Here is a 19,761-nt window from a genome sequence, read left to right as displayed (position 1 = left end):
GCACAAACCAAAGCAGTTCTGAGGAAGAAAAAAGATTCACACAGTTCTTCATTATTAAATTGCATTTTACCTTTTTTTTTACAACTCTTTAAAATTGACCACAGAAAACTAATAAAGCATTAATTAGCTGTGTTATCAACAGCTCCTTCATTGAAGGAGTTGGGATGACTGCATCAGAAACTGTAGTAACATATGCTTTGATATATAGTACCCATAAATCATACCTTAAATACAGTTATTTTTGCCATTTTCGAAAATGTCAAAGGTGTCAACTTTGTCCAGATGTAGCACTTAGCAGTGACTATTTTAGTAAATTGACTCAAAACACATTTTGTTCCTTGACAGGAGAACATAACACCATTCATGATAAAAATGAACAATTTGAAGAGGAGAAAATAGCACCAAGTAAGAATGATCAAAGATAGGTATCATAACTATGATAAAGGTACAGCAAGGTAAACTTTTGTTAATAATTAGATAATTCGCATAAGAATGGGAAAGTGGGATTATACCAGGGCCTGGCAAAGACAATAAAAATCTTAATATAACCACAATGCTTTAAATCAGTGATCAGGTACTAATAGGAACTCCAGCAGAATGGTTTTGATGCTATGCATCTGTATAAGGCAAACAGGAAAAAACAGTTGGCATTTTTACCCACCACTTTGGAACAGGCATAACATAACACCTGTATTTGAGAAGGACTTGGAAAACTTTGTTTCCAGATCTTGACAATGCTGAGGGCAATCTTATTTCTTGGTTATATTAAGTCCCCAAAAAAGAATTTAGATGCTACATAGCTCACATCTGATATGTGATGCAAAGAATATGTCACCTGTGACAAGTCCCTGAGTTCAGCTGGGAACTACATTTTATAGACAGGATGGAAAGAAGTTGGAAACTAAAATATTAATGCTATGCAACTATTTTTCTCAGCATAAGCCTTTTAGGGGCAATAGCTGAGAGTATTAGCATGACCCTTAATAATGGAGGGTGTCTTACTGCCTCTCAGCCCCTGGAGAGTATAATGTAAATTTTTTAATCATCTACATTAAGTTTGGAATTTACCCTTTTTGGTTATGTCTTCTGTAACAAGTACTGTGGTGCAATAAGAGTGGGTCTGTGGAGTGAAAGTGGCAATCCCGAAGACCACAGTAAACTTTGAGGATCCTGCTGTGTGTTGGAGGGGTTCTTTTATATTTGCACTAGCCTCATCCTGGAAATTGATGGACCTAATTGTCCTACCTGATGCATAATCCCAAAGTGCACCCTGTTGCTTAGCTCCATCCTAATGGAGTCCAGACCCCCTGATCTTGAGATCACTCTGCAAAGTGAACCAGAGAGCAGCAAGTGGAGCAGGACATTTGCTTCAAAATTGCCCTAAAACCTAAATGTTAGATACACCCTTTGTGAACTGGGATTGGAACGGAATGGGAAAAATCATCTGTACTATGAACGTTATAGAGGATACATATAAATAATTTACTGTGAAATTTTGAGATATTCGGGGGTGGGGAGAGACCTGCAGAAGTCAACATTGAAGAGAACAAGAAAGTAGTTTGGATCTGAGTCTCCTCCATCCTGTTTGAATATTGGACCAGATGTTTAGAAATTCAGTTGTTCTTTCTACTGAAATTGTTATCACCATGAAATTGAGCATTTTTAAACACTCCATTTTTAAAAAGGTGAACAAAAAGAAACAGGACAGTCACAAGCTAGGAAATTATCTTAAGATGGTTTGACAGGAAATATTTATGACTTCTACAGTCAGAGAAGGATAAAGTGCACTCCCTTCTGATGGCCACAACTTCTGTTTTAGTCAGGGGGTAAGAATTTTACAATGGTGCCACCCAGGAGTGGGGCAGCAGACACACAAATCTCCAACTTGGTTGAATTACAGCAGGGAGATAGAAAACAACATGAAAATTCAATCGGGACTCTCTCCCCAGTTACACCCTGCCCTTTGGGAATCAATCGACGTGGTAAGAGTTGGAAAAATAGAAGAATGCGGATTATATGGATTGCACAACTGTAAGCGGGAGTTGAATTTAATCCTACCTGCAAGAATCACCCAATCCTTTACACAGTCCCACTTACAGTAACAAAAAATCAGCAGAGAAAGAGAAGGTTCAGCCACCTGAATCTCTGCCTGTACAAAATATGAAGGGCAAGTAACCTTCATTTTAAAACATCCTTCCCTTGAATGTGGCACCCATGAGGAACTACCAATGAGAACAGCTCTGGGGGCTTTTATTTTAGGTAATTACTTTTGCATCTGCATGCAATGGTTATGGAGAAGGAAACAGCATGTTAGAAGAAGAACCATGTTACAGCATAATGAGAAATACTACAAGGAAGACTCAATGGTTTTCAAAAAATTGTTTCAGAAGTGGCTGTGAGCATTCTCAACAGAACAATCCTCTCAACAGAACCAATTCTCACTTACACAAGTCTGTTTTAAAAAATAAACTCTTTCTGACCAAACATAATAATAAAAGTAGAACGAAGCTGTGTCTCTGTTTGTGTTTTTGTTTGTTTGTTTTTATATGGAGGGGACAACTTAATATGTTCTGAATACAATGCTGAGTATTATCTGCAAGAGCACCAAGGTTAGACTGAGTGCCTCCCTTTCTTAGGTGTTATTCTGAAGCTTTGTTCAGACAAATGTTTTTTGATGTCATGAAAGGACACAATTCACTTGCAATGTTTTTTTCACAGACATGGAGGGAGTTTCAAATTGAAGCTCTTAAATATTCTCAGACAATATTTAGTTTATTTTTGAAGACAGACATTAAACAAAAGAATACTTCTGAGCTGGTAGATTTGAAAATCAGGGTCCATACATTTCTTCGGGGTGTACTATAGAAAGGTGATAGAGCAATGGAATGAAGGAACAACAGAACATGAACAGAAAGCTTTTTGTCACAGGTTGACTAACAATATTTATGACGATTATTTAACATGTTTCCAGGATTTTTACTGTGGTACATGCATAATTGGGGACTATGAAAAAAAATAAATTAGGCTTCAATTGAGAGGAAGGCTGGGGAGGCACTGCCTGTTGGGGTGAGCATTGATGGGCAGGAAATGCTGTTGAAATTAAACATTTGATAGAGTATAAATCCTACTTTATACATGGTTCTGCATAACTTATTGGGGGATTTCAAAGTGAAACATTTTCCCCTCTCTAGTTCTGAGTGCAGATATTGAGTTTACTGGTTACATTACTGACGATCCTCCATCGTAAAACAAATGAAACTTTTGAAACCAACGTTTTTAATTAAATTAATATGTAATAGAGTTATCAAGCACCATAAATTGAGCTCTTCAAGAAAAAAAAAATCTGTTGATATGTGAATAAAGATGAGCAAAAATAATTTTTGCCTATTGCAAATCCTGGGATGCTTTTGGAGGTCTGCTGGAAGTTCAGGTAGACTCCCTTATTATACCAGATTTTTTTTTAATTCTCTGTAGGTGATAGTAGTATCTCTTCTTACAGAGTATACTGAGTAAGATCCTCTAATTATGCAAAACAATTTCTTAATCTTGCTTCAATCAAAGTCATTGTAATTTAGTACCTTTCAAAATCAGACCACTTCTTTAACTACATTGTTTCAGGGTATTTGTAATTGAATTGAATTGAAAATATGAGCCCTAAAATGTTTTATGTAACATTGCACATCTACTAAATTCCACATAACTAAGTTGAATAAAATTTTGACATGGTAGTTTTAGACCTAGGTAAACATTGGTGATGGGGATAGGCGGAAGAGAGCAGAAGGAATAGCTGTCTACTTGCACAAAAAATAGTTGCTTTTTGAGACATACATTCTAAATGTGAAACCATCCAAATGTTGGAAAGGAGAATAAGTCTGCAAAAAATTATAAACCAGACAAAAAGCAAATGTCAAAATACCATTAGATATTATTTAATATAATTCTGTTCATACAGGTTATTCATATTAAAATACTGTGAGTACTCTAAGCTGCTTTGCGCAACTAATGTGCAAATGAACTGAATGAATTTCCACGTAAATTTCCCTGAAGTAAAAGATGGAAAAAAAAAAATCTAACTTAGAGCTGTGAATATATTCTTTGAAGGAACAACATAACAACATCCAGGAAAGACATGCTAACAAAGTGTTGGTCTTATTATGAGGTGTACTGAAATTTTAGTTACAATTTTTCCATAACCTGGTTAACATTTGTCACCAACACCATTTAGCAAAAATTGTCACTAACTCTGTATTCTCCTTCTTATGCAACTATGATGGTCAACATCAACACACAGTTCTTACAAGTCCTTACTAAGCAATACCATGCAAGCTCTTACCTCTGCTTGTACCCACTTAACATGAGCTATTCAACTCATGTACCCATAAGAGCAGACACATAGTCCTAGTCTTCTGGGACAGTCAACAAACATCTCCAGAGAAATGGTTTTGAATTGTTTTGTGGGTTGCTCTAAAAGGAAAACTGCCATGTCTATTGGCTTAAAACCACCATCCAAACATCTACTGTGTAGTTCTGTGAGGACCACAGATTTGAAAAATACCAAGAACTACTGCTTATGCAGGAACCCTCAGGTAGCTATCTCTTACCAATTTTTTTTTCTGTTCAGTGTCTAAAAATGGCCTACCATAACCTCCTGGTGTAAAAGGAGAACTGCACTTTTCTTTCAAGTGTCAGGATTAATTTATTGTCACTTGCACATTTAGCTCTCTCTGCACTCCAAGGGAGTGAGAATCATCCTTTCCCTAAAATGAAAGCTGACTCTTGCAGTAGGTAGGAGAGCGCCGAGTGCTGGGTACAACTGCAGACCCTAATTATGGGGGCACCCCCTCCTTTAACTTGTCCTGAGGTGAATCTGTCTCTGGCCATCATGCTGGCATCTGAGCTTAGCATAGGACCTAGGAGTTGTACTACCTAATTCTCAGAAACACATTTTACCCGGGATAAAAAGAACAGTGTAATTTGCAAGACTTTTGCCTTCAAAAGAAATCCCATGTCCCAGAAACAAATGCTACCTAATGTCGATACAGACAAGCACTCCTACTGTATTTCAGCACAATTAATAAAGAATATTGCTATTAAAAATGTTGCAGGAAGAATAAATACTCCCCAAGCATCTAACAACATGTAATCCATGGATATAAGTGAACAAATAAAATGAAAGGATGTAAAAACATCACAGAAACACCAGCCATAATCTAATGTTGTCAGTGCACTCCACACACACCTTGTAATTGCTAACACATTTGGCCTACTAATACATTTTAGACAGAGGAGCCCACCACTTCTGTACCTTCTTGCCTAAGCTGCTTTTGATCCCTCAGAATTGATTTAAACTCTTCCATCGCTTCCTTTGCCTAGTGAAATAATTATGAGATGATATCACAGAGCAAGGGGGAAGGGAGAGGAGGGTATTTACACACATGCCAAACAGATCTATTTGCAAACTTTGAGAAAATTAAATGATGCAATAAAAGTCCTAACCTGCTGGAAGCATTTTAAGCTCTTCCATTTTCCTCCCAGATTCTTCTGGTGCACACGCTTCTCCTCCTTTTGCAGCATTAAACTGCTTTTCCACTTCCTTTACAACAGTGGGAATACTTCCCTTATGGGTGTCAGGATCTTTCAGGGAGGTCAGAGGTTGCCCTGCAGAGGAAATGACAAGCTGCAAAATGTAGAAGAACAATTCCTTCCACATGTTTCCTTGCTCCAGGAGCAGTAAGGGGTTGTCGGCTAGCATCATGACGGTATGGGCCAGGCCTTTGCCTAGCAGCTCTGTCAAAACTAATTTACAATTAAAGACCTGCGCAACTGTTTAAAGCTTTATAACTCGTGTGTTTCAGGGACTGCCAAAGCCAAATGGTACAAAGCAATGCTGCTTTCAACAGCCAGGCAGGCAGACAGAAGGAAGAAATACTGAAAAATGCTCTATATTGTATTTTAAATAGATAAATCGTATAAATAAAAATGATTCTACTTTATAATATTTATTTCCATTATTTGCTTGTTGTTCGGGAACCGGAAAAAAAAAATCAGCTGCATTAAGTTTTCTTCTGGTTGATTCATGTTGCACATGAGCCAGCCATAAGACAACAAACCTTGTAGGGGGAGGAAAAATAAAATTTAGGAAAAGAATGAGCTGTTTGTTCATTATATACTAGTGAAAATAAATGTCCTTAAAACCATTCTTGAAGAGTTAAGTTGCTTTTTATTTATTCTCCCAAAGTGTAGTAGAGCAGCGGGAATGAGGGACAAGCAGACTTCTTGGAGAGAAAATGCTACAGATGCCTAGAAAATCTGCATGTTGCCTTCATAAGGATCTAGTCCAAAGAATGATGAGGCAGTGGGAGTCCTTCCATGTGGTACATCCACCCTGCAAAGCAGCAGCAACAAGGTCTCTGCTAGCCCAGATACCAAGAGCAGTGCAATCGTGCTAACACAACATTACCCAGGCTAATATAGCCTGTATCATAGCTCTAGTACAGCGAGATCATCCTGCTGCTGGGACCAAACCAGCTTGGCTACCTTCAGACAATTTCCTTGAAAACCTTGGCCTCACCTCTAACACTGACAGGCTAAGCAAACATTCACATAGCACTTATTTCCCTTAGCTCTCAGTGAAGGCAGACTCCCAGCCTGCAGTCCTATGTGATTTCAGAGCAATGGCATCCACAATGGCAGCCGTGGCTTAGGAACACAATGCAAAACTCTCCTCCTGGTTTCACACAGTTGTGAAACTTTTAAGCTTCCGCTTAAAAAGATGTACCATTTGTCATAAGTATTTAGCTCCAGGTAGTGATTTTTACTGTAACTTGGCCAAAAACTGCACACAACATTGCACTGAAAAAGCTATTCTAGTATGTTACTCCTCCTCAGCCACTCTTCCACCTTCTCCCTTCTAAGCACCCTTTTGAGGTCTTGAGTACAAATCATTATATGCTAGTACAGTGCTGAGCATAACACCAGGACTTCAAACTAGCCAATTTTAAAGAGATGTGAGTAACTGACTAGAATGAAGTGGGTTTTCCTTTAATTTTACAAGCCAGAGGAACAGCATAGATAGCAAAGCAAGTATCTGGAAGAATGTTCCCAACAGGTGTAGAGTAAAACTTCCTAAATGGGTCTGATCTAAAGTTGTTTCAACTAGAGAACAGATATGAAAGTTCTGTCCAGCTACTTTGCTGAGGCTGAAAGAGCTAACACTCTTCCAAATGCAACTGAATTACACTGGCCTTTTACACATGTGAATCCCCTCTTCTATGGATGCTAAAGTCAACAGAGATCTAGCTGTGGATTTTGCTTTGATAAAGAGCAGTCTCTTCAAGAACTTTTATGCCTAATGTTATATATGGAGATTGATTCTAAAGACGTTTTCATGCATTTAGAATACTTGCTTATTTATATCCAAACCCATTGTTGTGGTTTAGCCCGGCTGGCAGCCAAACACCACACAGCCGTTCGCTCACCCTCCCCCCTCCCTCTCTGGGATGGGGGAGAGAAACGGGAAAGTGAAGTCTGTGAGTTCAGATAAAGACAGTTTATTAAGACAGGGAAAAGAATAACAACAATAATAATAATAATAATAATAATAATAATAATAATAATAATAATAATAATAGTATTAATAGTAATAATGTGTACGAAATAAGTGATGCACAATGCAATTGCTCACCACCCGTTGACCGATGCCCAGCCTATCCCCGAGCAGCTGGCCCCCCCCTCCACCCCGGCTAGCCACCCCTATATATTGTTCAGCATGACGTCAGATGGTATGGAATACCCCTTTGGCCAGTTTGGGTCAGCTGTCCGGGTCTGTCCCCTCCCAGCTCCTGCTGCATCCGTAGCCTGCTCGCTAGCAGGACAGAGCAAGAAGCTGAAAAGTCCTTGGCTTGGTGTAAGCACTGCTCTACAACAATTAAAACATCAGCATGTTATCAGCGCTCTTCTCATTCTAATCCAAAACATAGCACCCTGCCAGCTACTAGGAGGAAAATTAACTCTGTCCTACCTGAAACCAGGACACCCATCAATGCAATGCTTCTGCTAGTTGCATCAAATTTTCATACCTATGCTATTAGAGTTGTTGCTGCCTTCCAAACACACAACAATAGCTAATGAATTCCAGGCAGAAATTGTCATCTATTTATTGACAGAGCCTGATGAGCCTGTAATGGGGCAATAGACCAAAAATAACAGAAACTTTTCTTAAAAACAACAGAGAATGGTGGCCATGGAAGCAGAAGCTGTCCTCTTCCATGAACCTCACAAGGAATAACGTTTCAGAAGAATGGAGAGAAGATGCGGTTTGCACTAAAGACACACTGGATCTGATAATGCACATTCATAATCTAAAAGGAAGGTAGAATGGAAGCTATAGGCAGCATTAGGTAGCATTACCCCACAGTGTGCATTGAAAGAGAGATCCTGTGTAGGAGGGAAGAGCCATACCTAGCTCAATAAAGACCTACGGTTTAAAAGAATAATGTAGCCTGGAGTCAATGTAAATAATATGAAGGTTCTGTCCTAAACTTATAAAACCAAGACAAATTTGAAGTGAAGCATAAAACACCATCTCCTAACCTGCTCTATTTTGCTTATATGTTGCAGCACCACATATGGTATTGATATGTAAGATCACTCACTATTTAGACTACTGCAGTAGAGTGAGTTACAAAGCACCAGTCTTCATTTAGACTGTTCTTGCTTTTTCTGGTTTGTGTCTCAACCTTAATGTCACTTTAACAGACCTTTTTTTTCCCCTGCTTTTGGTGTTTTAACAGATATAATATAGTATTTATAGAGCATATCAATGTGCGACAGCTTGCCACAGATCATAAACACATTTTTCTGTTGGAAATGTTGAAGTCGTGATTTTTCACCACGTGATCTCCAGTTCCCTAAGGTTCATTCCTTTAATTGTAAATAGCCAGAAAGTCATCAAGCTAGTGTTTAATAAACTTTTAATTTGAAATGGATTACCACATGTTGTGTTTGTTTACCCATTATTAAATCTCTTAGCAACATATCACCAGCAGAAACAGCATACTGTAGTACCGCATAGATACATTAAAAAACAAACCCATGGGGGATATTAGCAGCTAATAATATCTTTAAAGAAGGTTCCAAGAAAAATAAATAAACATAAACAATATCAGAAATTACTCATGGAAGTTTGTTAATGTAAATCTGTGTGGCATGGAAATTGCAGATCTTCCATGATCAGCTTATCAGCATATTTCAGAGGTCTGCGTGCCAAACAGGACATACACTAATGCTTTTCCTCAGTTCTTAGAAACACATTTTTCTGGACCTGAGTATCTCAGGTTTTTCTTCATTTCCAAAACAGTGATCTGTTTAGTTGCAGCCCCTTTGTATGTGTGAGTCTGTGTGCATGGAAAGAATGATGGTAGGACAAAATAATGGTAAGGATGAGGTTTGATTTATTAAAAGCTTGTCTATAACTCTTTTTCATTGTTGAGAAAAATTGGCTGCAACTCCACCTTCTGGATCTACTATTCATTGGTTTGTTCTGAACCTAGAGAAGAAAGATTCTTAGCAGACATGTAGAAGATTCATGGCAACAAAAAGACCTTAATCCTCATAATGATGTATGTTTAAACCTCTGTATTTCTGGTATCAGGGTACATAAAACTCTTCTGATCACAGTTTGGTTGCTGCTTAGCCTAAAAGCGATGCAGGGCAAACCTCATTTACTTTATCTCCTAAACCATCTCTCACAGTCTGAAAATACTTCTGTTGGACTCTTCTTATGTTACACTTCCAACCTGAGCTGTTCATTTACCACAGTAAATGATTACTGCTTATCTGCTCTCCTCCTTTACTTCCAACATCCTCCTCTTTCTCCTCCCATGTCTTCTACCATGCATCACTGCTGCTGTTATCAAATGCCTGATGAACCTCTGTCCTTAAGAACTAAATCTCTCTTTCAGATATGCATGTAATACTCACACAGACGCTAAAACCTGTGGGTTGGCTGCATCCTTCAATTCATTAAACAAGAGGGAACATAGGCACGTCTGTATGCCAGAAAATAATTCTTATTGTCCCTTGCAGTCAGATCCCACACACTGAAAGAGAAAACCCAATGGCAGAGGGGATGCTCAGTCTAAAGGGAACATTTAGAAGTTTTGCAAGGAAGCTTCTGGGGAGGTCTGGTCCACATAAGCAAATGATAATTTGGCTTTCCTCTGGGTTACCACTTGACTGAATCTTAATAGAATTTCATAGGAATAGCATAAGGCATGACTATAATGCCAGAGCTATCTCCTTGTCAAATTTGACCCTTGCCCCTGTTCTAGCCCAGAGAGGTGCTAGAGTTCTTCCAAAAATAATTAGACATCAAGTATTATTTAAAACAAAAAAAAAAAATCCTGTAAGCTTGTTGTCAAAACCAGCTGAACTATTATTACTGTGACTTTCCAAGCATTATTCAGCCTCAAGCAGAAGTCAGCATGGAAAGTTTCATCTTCAGCAATGAGGGTGGTTTAAATTGCTCACAACTGAAAACAAAGTTAAGCAATCTTAATAAAAAGAATCACCATTCCTGCTATAACACATGTTGGACCAATACCTGAATGAGGAAAATCTAGCTTAACAAGAACACTAATGACTAGCTAATATTGAAATGAAATGAAGGGTTGCTCCAATAAAAGCCTGAATTTAAATGTTAAAGTTTGAAATCATCACCTTGTGGTCCATGACACTTAACCTTCTCTGAAGCACCATTCTTTTCAGCAACACTGGAATACATGGGAAGTTCAGGTGGGAGATGAAGATGCACAGCATGTTTATTCTGCTTATCTGAATCCTGTGGTAGTTTAATTATCTATTAAGGAAAAAAACAAAACAATACACATAAGCAGTTCAGTATTCCACAAAGCCAAAACATACAAGCATACACTATTTGTGAACTCTAGAAGTCCACTGGTATGAGCATTTTAGGATGTTCTTGCTTCTCCATACTCCATTTACTACACTCTGCTCTCATATCAGTTTCCTACATGCATTTCCTTTACCCGTAGACTAAGGTGGACACCCCATAAATGGAGGTGACTCATTGTCCAAATCATCTAGGAAAGTATAGATTCCCTGGCTTGTTAAATCATCCCAGCCATGAGGTTTATGCATTGGGTTGAAAGACTAATTTTCTGAGTTTTTTACCCTATTTCAACTACTTTTACTCTTCTCTTGGCTTTTCCTAGCTTGTCTGATGTATGCTTTTGCTATAAATTGTTATTGCTTTACATGATTCTGAAGTTATTTTCAATTACTTGATATACCTAAAAATGAAGATTACCCTAAAAACACCTTTACAAGAAACTCAGAATGAATAACTACACTTTATTTTAAGTAACCCATGTTATAATTAAGATACTTTCAAAATTCATAATTTTTGGTAACTACTTTTTCCTGATCCAGAAACAAGTATAAAAGAGGCATAAGTTTGTGATCTCATTAGGATTCCAAATGAGGGAACATATTTCAATTACAAATAACACAGTTAATTTACAATTCCAGAAACAAAGCTTCCACTGAAAAAGAGTTCTTATTTTCAGGCCTATTTAAACCAAAGTTATACAAAATAAATGTTATGTGTGTTTGGACAAAAACCTATTCAAAAGTAAGGTTTCTACAACAGATCCCCGCTTGCTAGCTAGGGATCCCAGGCATACAAATGCAATGATATCATAAACCACACTCTTTTATTTTGTAGCCATGTATAACTGCAAAAGCACCTCTGAGATTCATTAAAACTGTGGTGCCAATTCACATATAGTGGTGACAGGCTTAAACTCAGAATTTTAACTTTAGTCCTATTTTTTGATCCAGTTACTCAGGACTACAAACAGTATTTCGGTATTTCAAATACAATCTGGCTTTGAAAAATCATTAATTTCAGGTGAGAGTTGGAGATGCATTTGATGTTCATTTTCTTTCTATGTCTAGTAGGTAGCTTGATAAACTGTTTTTTTACGAAGACGGGATGTCGTAGTTTAACCCAGCAGGCAGTTCAGCACCACACAACCATTCGTTCACCCTCTTCTCCACAATGGGATGGGGGAGACAATAAGGGGAAAAAAAGTAAAACTTGTGGGTTGAGATAAAGACAGTTTAATAGGACAGAAAAGAAAGAGAAATAATAAAAAAAAAATAATAGTAATAACAACAACAATAGTAATTAATAATATGTCCAAAACAAGTGATGCACAATGCAATTGCTCACCACCTGCTGACCAATGCCCATCCCATCCCTGAGCAGCGGTCCTCCCTAATACCCCAATCAGCCACCCCATATTAATTGTTCAGCATGACACCATATGGTATGGAATATCCCTTTGGCCAGTTTGGGTCAGCTGGCCTGGTTCTGCTCCCTCCCGGCTTCCTGTGCACCCCTAGCCTCCTCACTGGCAGAGCAGAATGAGAAGCTGAAAAGTCCTTGGCTTAGTGTAAGCACTGTTCTGCAACAATTAAAACGTCGGCCTATTATCAACATTATTCTCATCCTAAATCCAAAACACAGCACCATACCAGTTACTTGGAGGTAAATTAACTCTATCTTAGCTGAAAACAGGACACAGGATTAAGGATGACAGGGGGAAAAAATGTGGAATTTATTCTCAATTAAACAAACAAGACAGAAATGTTTATGTACAAACCTGAAAGTATAGATTGCACAGCCAATGGTCCAAGTCTTGAGAAATTAGATTTTCAATTTTTTTGAATTGGTCAATTTTAGAATCATAATGGCCTCTAAGGAAAGGACATTTAAACTTTCCCTCCAAAGCATTCAGACTCTTGTCACATAAAGGAAAAACCCCCCATCCCACTTTTCGATCAATCCAAGTACAGGTTCCAGCAAGAAGGAGGAGTTCAAAGAGTACTGCCATGCCCGGCCTCACAGCCTTTCTAGGTGGTAGAACCTAGCAAAGGAGGAAAATAAAATAATTATTTGTTTTAAAAACATCACAAGGGAAACATCTTTTTTTTATCATATAACACTCTACAAACGTCATAACTTTGAATTAATTTTGCACACTAAAACAATGAAAAACTCTTTCCACCAAATCACGTATTTGAACAATTTTCCACTCCGACAGAAAATGCTGTGCACTTTATTCATGCTAATTTTGTGATTTCTTTTTTCCCCTGGCTTTCTGAAAGTGTTCATTTTCTCTTTATTTACCAGTAGTAGAATAACATTGCTACTAGAAAATTTTAAAACAAAATAACGAATCAACGTTGGAATATGAGACGTCCCTGTGAAATCTTATTCAGATTCATCACTGGGTTCTTCCTGCAGCAACTTTGAAGGGTTCACCTACTTGATCACCTACTCTTATACCTAATGAGAACACATGCTTGCTCCTCACTGAGTCATAAATTCTCCACACAGTTCTGGGAATGATATTGGTACACAACAGTAGTCTCCTTTAACTTAAAACACGGAAGCCCTTCTTGCAAAGTATGTGAACCTCAGGATAGAGGCAAAAAGGAATCTGAGGTGGAAAACTCAAACATACCAAAAATTTGCTAATACCCTTTACACTTTTTATAAGATAGCCAGAGTTATTCTTCTCAGCAGGTTAGAGCTGTTGAAGAGTGTAACCAATGCCTTAAGGCCCTGGAGTAATTGCATTCCCATGACAAAGACTTGAAAATTAAGGGTGAAGACTCCTGAAGTAATGAAGTTACGTAAATCCCTCTATAAGATTTGCTGTGTGAAAAAATCGGTCATGAAGCAGATGGCCATAGAGAAGAAGTAGAGGAGGAAGCAGGGCAAAGACAAAGCAATCTGATCCTATGCTACAGTTTTAACTGTTCTTTAATTAATATGGGGGTTGATCCTAGTCCTGTTGAGCAGTTCTAATTCATTCTAAAGGACAACTAAAAAACATCCAAAATCTGGAACATGGAAGGTGGCTGCCATCATACCCTGGCTAACAGACCTGAAAGGCAGTAACCTGGAGAGAAGGGAAGCAATAGGTCAGCTACACCACTCACTCAGCAAAACATTTACTTCTCCACTGATCCTTGTGGTGGTTTTACTGTGCTAGGTCGCTGAACTCCACCACAACCGCTCTCTCACTCCCCCTCCTTAGAAGAGGAGGGGAAGAAATAAAGGAAAGAACAACTCATGGGTTGAGATAAGGATAATTTAATTAAAGGGAAGAATAGTTATTAAGGAAAGATTGTTATTAATTAAACAATTTAACTAAAGGGAAAAAGGGAAAGGGGAAAAGGGAGGGGAAAATGAAAAAAACAAAAAAAAACAAAAACAAAAAACACAACAAAACAAAACAAGTAAAGGCTGTGTGGAAGTGCAGAGGAAAGAAATTACTCTCTACTTCCCACAAATGAGAGATGCTTGACCATGTCCTTGAAGCAGGGCCTCAACACACGTAGCCGGTGTTCGGGAGGACAGATGTTTTCGCAACAAGAGCCCACCCCTCGCCTCTTCTTCCTTTTTCCACCTTTTATTGCTGACTGTGACATCATATGGTATGGAATATCCCTTTGGTTGGTTTAGGTCAGCTGCCCAGGTGATGTTCCTTTCTCACTTTTTGTCCACCCCCTAGTAGGAGGGTTAGAGAGAGTCCTGATGCTGTGCCAGCACTGCTCAGCAGCAGACACAACACTGGTGTGATACCAGTGCTGTTCTACCTACAAGTGCAGAGCACAGCACTGTATGGGCTGCTGCAGGGAAAGTTAACATCCTGGTTAGACCCAGTAGATCCTACACATTCTTCTGGATTATTGAGAACTGGGATTTTGCCTAATCGCTTAAACTGTCTTGGATATTTCTCTAATAGAGAAATTATTGTATTGTTTTAACATTTTCCACATTTTATTTTTCCTATTTCAGTCCTCAAAGTTCTTAGCACTGTCTGCCTTGGTACATTTGCCTTGCAGAGACTCCCATTCAACCTTACCTTGTTTTACAGTGAAGGCAGGGAAAGAGGAATCTTTGCTCCATCTCTCTCTTCCTTGTGAATTGGCATGTAGGCCATGATGTTCAAGGGTGTCCTCTGATTTGAGTACCTAAACTTCTGAGTGTCTTGTAGGATGTATCCTCAGTATTTTTTGAAACTCAGACCAAGACCTCCAAATAGAAACAATTTCTGTCGTTTTCTGAAGCAGTTAAGGGATTTACCTACTTTAATAATTTATATGTTGGGAGATGTTATGCTTCTATAGTTGTGCTATGTTCTAGATATCTTTGATGAGGTAAATATAAATTATTATTTATAATAGTATGCTTTTGTGTTTAAAGTTATATATTATTATTAAATAATGACAATACAGAGGAAGACATTTAAGGAAATCTTTTAAAACTATAAATATTGTCATTATTATGTAGGTGTACTTTATATTAATTATGTAAATATATTCTAAGACTTAGTGTAGGCTTAAAATGTAACAGAAGCATCTGTTGAAAAATGCCATAACCCTGTGGCAGCTGCTATTAAACTATTAACAGTATCAGGTTTCATTTAAACCAGATTTACCATTTTCTATAACAGCCCGTGGGAAAGCTAAAAACATTAGGCACAAATTACTGACAAAAGAGATGCTTAATCAAGCCATACATTTCATTTGGCTAGCTGGGTGCTAGATAGTAACCTCTGTGCAACAAATTAAAGGTGGTGGTTACAAGGATACGATCAAAGACAATTACCTGTATTATTGAGCAATACCAAAGCATAAGCAGCTGCAATCACTGCTGTATCACAACATCCCCTTCAGTGTCTCCATTGTTTCCCAGACTTATTCTTTTTTTAAGATCGACTCAACAGTATGCTCTCTTCCACCAGCCTGTCTATGAATAGACAGTGGTCAGGCAGATGATGTAACGGCAGTCAGACTGACTATTAAAAATTAATTTCTTTGTTTTCTGCTCACTGTTATTCTTCATTTGCTGTAAACTCTCATCCTAGTCTTAGATTGCAAAATCACTCCTTGGGACCGAAAGCATCCCTTTGCTCAGAGTTACAGGAGATGGATGTTTATGCCATTCCATGATCCAAACATATAATGAATAAAAAGAGGGATTTGATCACACACCTGTATGCTACAAAGCCTGAGGTTGTAAGATTCATTCTGGGAGTCCTCACACCTGAACATCAGGTGTCTGACCAAGGCAGGACACATCTTGGCTTGTACAGTCTAATAAAATATATCTACCAAATAAGCAATTTCTTTCTGCTGAATCTATACAAAAATATCTGCCAAATCTCTTCCTGTTACTCTATGCCAGTGTGCCAAGCACTCACACAAATGCCTGCGGGCTTTCATTTTCATCCCGACGGCTGCTGGGAGCATGATTTATACAGGAGAACTGTTGGTTAGGAACAGGCAGTCAGGCTGAAACAGAAGAGTTTTGAAAAGGAGCCTCCCTGACATCCTCGTGCTAAACCCATTCCCATCACCATGGTGAACATGCATCTCTGCCACAGCCTGCTGTCCCACAGCCGCAGGGCCAGTCTGCCCCAGGAGGGAGCTCGGGGTTGTGCCACCGGCCCTTCAGTAGCCTTCCCCAAGGCAGGGTCCAAGAGCAAGGATCTGAGGCATGGCCAGCAAGACCCATAGACATGCAGAAACAAAGGCATTTAGGCACCTTTGAAATGGCTCCTATGAAAATCCACAGTCCTTGAGAGCCTGCAAGCCACTGTGAACTGGTGTCCTTGTTCGCAGGTGAGGGCAGGGAGCAACATGAATGGTAAGAGAAGGGGAATAGGCAAATTGCTCTCCCCTATGAGACCCAAGGTCCTTGGAGGAAACCAGAACGGGTGCTTTCTGGAGCAGTGGGAGAAGATGCATCTGCAGAGAACACTGCCTGGCTCGGGGCAACACAGGATGGGCATACATGTCTGGATGGAATGTTTTGTTCCTGAAGGAAAAAGTGAGCAGCTAATATTTTCACTGCTGGTAGCAATCTCTTTTGAGGAACCATTTTGCAAGTTAGTCCACAGGCTTGCACCAACACTGCTGATGTCCAAAAAGAGCATAATACATAAATCCATGGATCTAATCTATGACAGGTTATCTCACGGTTTGTCCTCGCTCAGATAAAATTTCCAGTGAGGTCTGAGAAGTGTGTAGATTTTTCCAGTGGTATGAAAGCATCCTATGCCCACTTTTCTATGGTGTAATTTCTTCTGCAGATAGAGATGCAATAGAGAATAAATAATGCTTGTGTGTGCCTGCACATGCACAAGTAATTCTTCTTAGTCTGCAGTTAACAGTGTTGCATTTAATTGAATTAAATCATAGTGAACTAAAATTATCTCTTCCCACTATTTCTGAATTCAACTGTTTTATATCAGTTTTATTGTAATATATCTTACTTCTCCATATGCCACCATAATTTCAGCAAAGAAATCATTTACTCTAGAGAGAGAATGGATTCTATTTGAATATTTCAATAAACAGATCCAGGGTGAGGATCTGGGGCTTTTGTCTGACTTTCTGTTGGGTTTTAACCTTGTCAGAGAAGAAATAAACCTTTGCCTCTCTCCTCTGCACCTTCAAATGCTTTCAATTTAGAAGAAAAAGGACAGAAATGCCATTCCCTAATTCACATAACACAAAAAAAAATGACACTAAACATCTAGCACTCAAATGGATTAAACTAAATTAGGAAATGTAAAGGCAACTTGATGTTTACTTATTATATAGAAGACTCTTGCAAAACAACATATAAATTAATGGTTCATCATTTCTGATTATGAAAACCATGGTAAATGAAACTTACTGGAATAAAACACCAGTAGAAAACCTTTTAAATAGGAGATGGTTCCCATCAAACCATTTCATTAACAAATAAAATAAATTATTTCACTATGTAAAATGAAAAGTGCTGGAGATAAGGTTGTTACTGCTAAAACAGGGTGGAGCTTTTATGACCAGATTTCAAGTCCTCCCTGTTTACACGCAAAGCTAGCACGCAGGCAGATGGAAGAGCATTCTTGGGAAGTGTTTATGTAACTCTGAAATTTATAAAAGGCCAGAGGGCAGGAAATACAAACATGGACTGAGGTAAAAACACAACATCAGGTTATTAGGGTTTTCCAAAAGTCTTATCTATCATCAGAATGTCTATCTATCATCTGAATGGAAACTTACTTCCCCATCTTTCCATTTTTGCCTGCCTGTGAACAGGTATCTGAATACAGAATGGCACACAAATCAAAGGGCTGTGCAGATGCTGTGCAGATTCTTTTTCCCATATATATATATATGTATATATTTCTATTTTCTGAAAAAGAGATGAGACCTTTCAAGCCTGATATAGGTCAACCAAGTGTCTTCTCTCCCTGTTGCTTAAGAGTCTCCTTAAATGCTGCTGTAGTACCACTACTTTCTCTGTGATCCAGCACCCAAAATCCCCTGATAATGGTGTAGTATGGAACAGAAGTTTTCATGGTGCAGTGCCTGCAAGCTCAGCATTGCTTGCCAAGCCCTGCACACCCAGGAGAAGTACATTCCCTGGCCAAGGCACCCCAGTGCTTTCCCAGTGCAGTGCTGACTGCCCTGATGGAAACACCTCTGTGCCGTTCAACAGTGACAATTTCCCACCACCTCCCTTTCCTCCAGGAGATAACTCAGGGCACAGTAAACACCGATTCTGTCACTTGCAGCTCTATTGCCTTACACCAGAGGATCCAGCCTTTTATCTTTCCAAATACCAGGAAATAATGTTCACATTCTGTGAGCTTTAGCCTCTGCATCTGTTGCTAATTGTCCTGGCACATCTGCTGCTAATTCTTCTCTGTTCTTTGACCAGCAGGGAGTAGTAATGTATGGTACAGCCAGCACTAGCCTCCCTGAGAGTTTCGGGTGATATACCACTGGCTTGGGTAGATTCTGACCTCATTGTGCAAGAGGAGAATTTGCCTTTGTAAGCTGAACACAGGAACTGAGGTTCCTTCTCTTGCCACTCCTGTGCCAGTTATTTATTCCTGAGATTTATTCCAGCATGGTCAGAGCATCAGTTTTCTGTGATACTGTAGGCCACCAACACAAAACAGCAGTTTATTTCTTCTGTGTCAGGAGAACACATACTTTGCTGACAGACCACAGGGAGCCAAGAAGCCCAAGAGGGACCCTGTTCATTTGGCATGCGGTGCTGAGATACTCACCACACTCCCCCTGCCTGGGTCTTCCCATGTCCCCAGAGCAGTAACAGACAGTTTTCCTCCCCTTTTGGCTCTTCCCTTCCAGTTATCTTTCCTGACGCTGTTCTGGATTCTCAAACACATTTCACAAAGCACTTGCTGCCTTGTTAAGTTTCAATCAGGACTAGGACACAGCGACACTTCCCTGACCAGAAAAGCTGTGTCACAGCAGAGTTCACGCTCCTGGATGGTCCAGACCTCACTCAGGATCCGTTCCCTTCTCCAGGACTCAGATAACAGCTCTTTCAGCAAAAACACAGGGATACTGGCTCCTCCAAACAAATCCCCTTTTTCTTGTGCATTCTACTTAAAATTTGCATATTTAAACAGGTCCTCCTTCTCCCTTATTTTTTAATGATAAAGTACTCTCTGCATTTCTGTTGTACAGCTTTGCAATTAGCCTGCTGATGTTGAGTTCACAGATCAGAGAACTGCACAGGTTAGAGGGGACCTCAAAAGATCACCAGGTCCAGCTTTCTGTGGGAAGGAGAAGCCTGGATGATATTATCCAGCACACTTGTACAACCACATCTTGAAAGCCATCAGTGATGGG

At 39.1% G+C, this 19,761-nt stretch overlaps 1 protein-coding gene across 1 annotated transcript in view; it reads right to left on the bottom strand.

Moving 5' to 3' along the window:
• LOC121065747 overlaps positions 1-19,761 on the bottom strand; it is a 188,330-nt gene that overhangs the window by 95,111 nt on the left and 73,458 nt on the right. The window contains 3 exon segments of the mRNA XM_040548759.1: positions 5,497-5,658; positions 10,720-10,858; positions 12,690-12,953. Coding sequence (XP_040404693.1) covers positions 5,497-5,658; positions 10,720-10,858; positions 12,690-12,953 — 565 coding nt within the window.

The sequence above is a fragment of the Cygnus olor genome, chromosome 2 (genome assembly GCF_009769625.2).
Source record: "Cygnus olor isolate bCygOlo1 chromosome 2, bCygOlo1.pri.v2, whole genome shotgun sequence".
Lineage (NCBI taxonomy): Eukaryota > Metazoa > Chordata > Aves > Anseriformes > Anatidae > Cygnus > Cygnus olor.
This window is presented reverse-complemented; position numbering and strand designations above follow the sequence as displayed.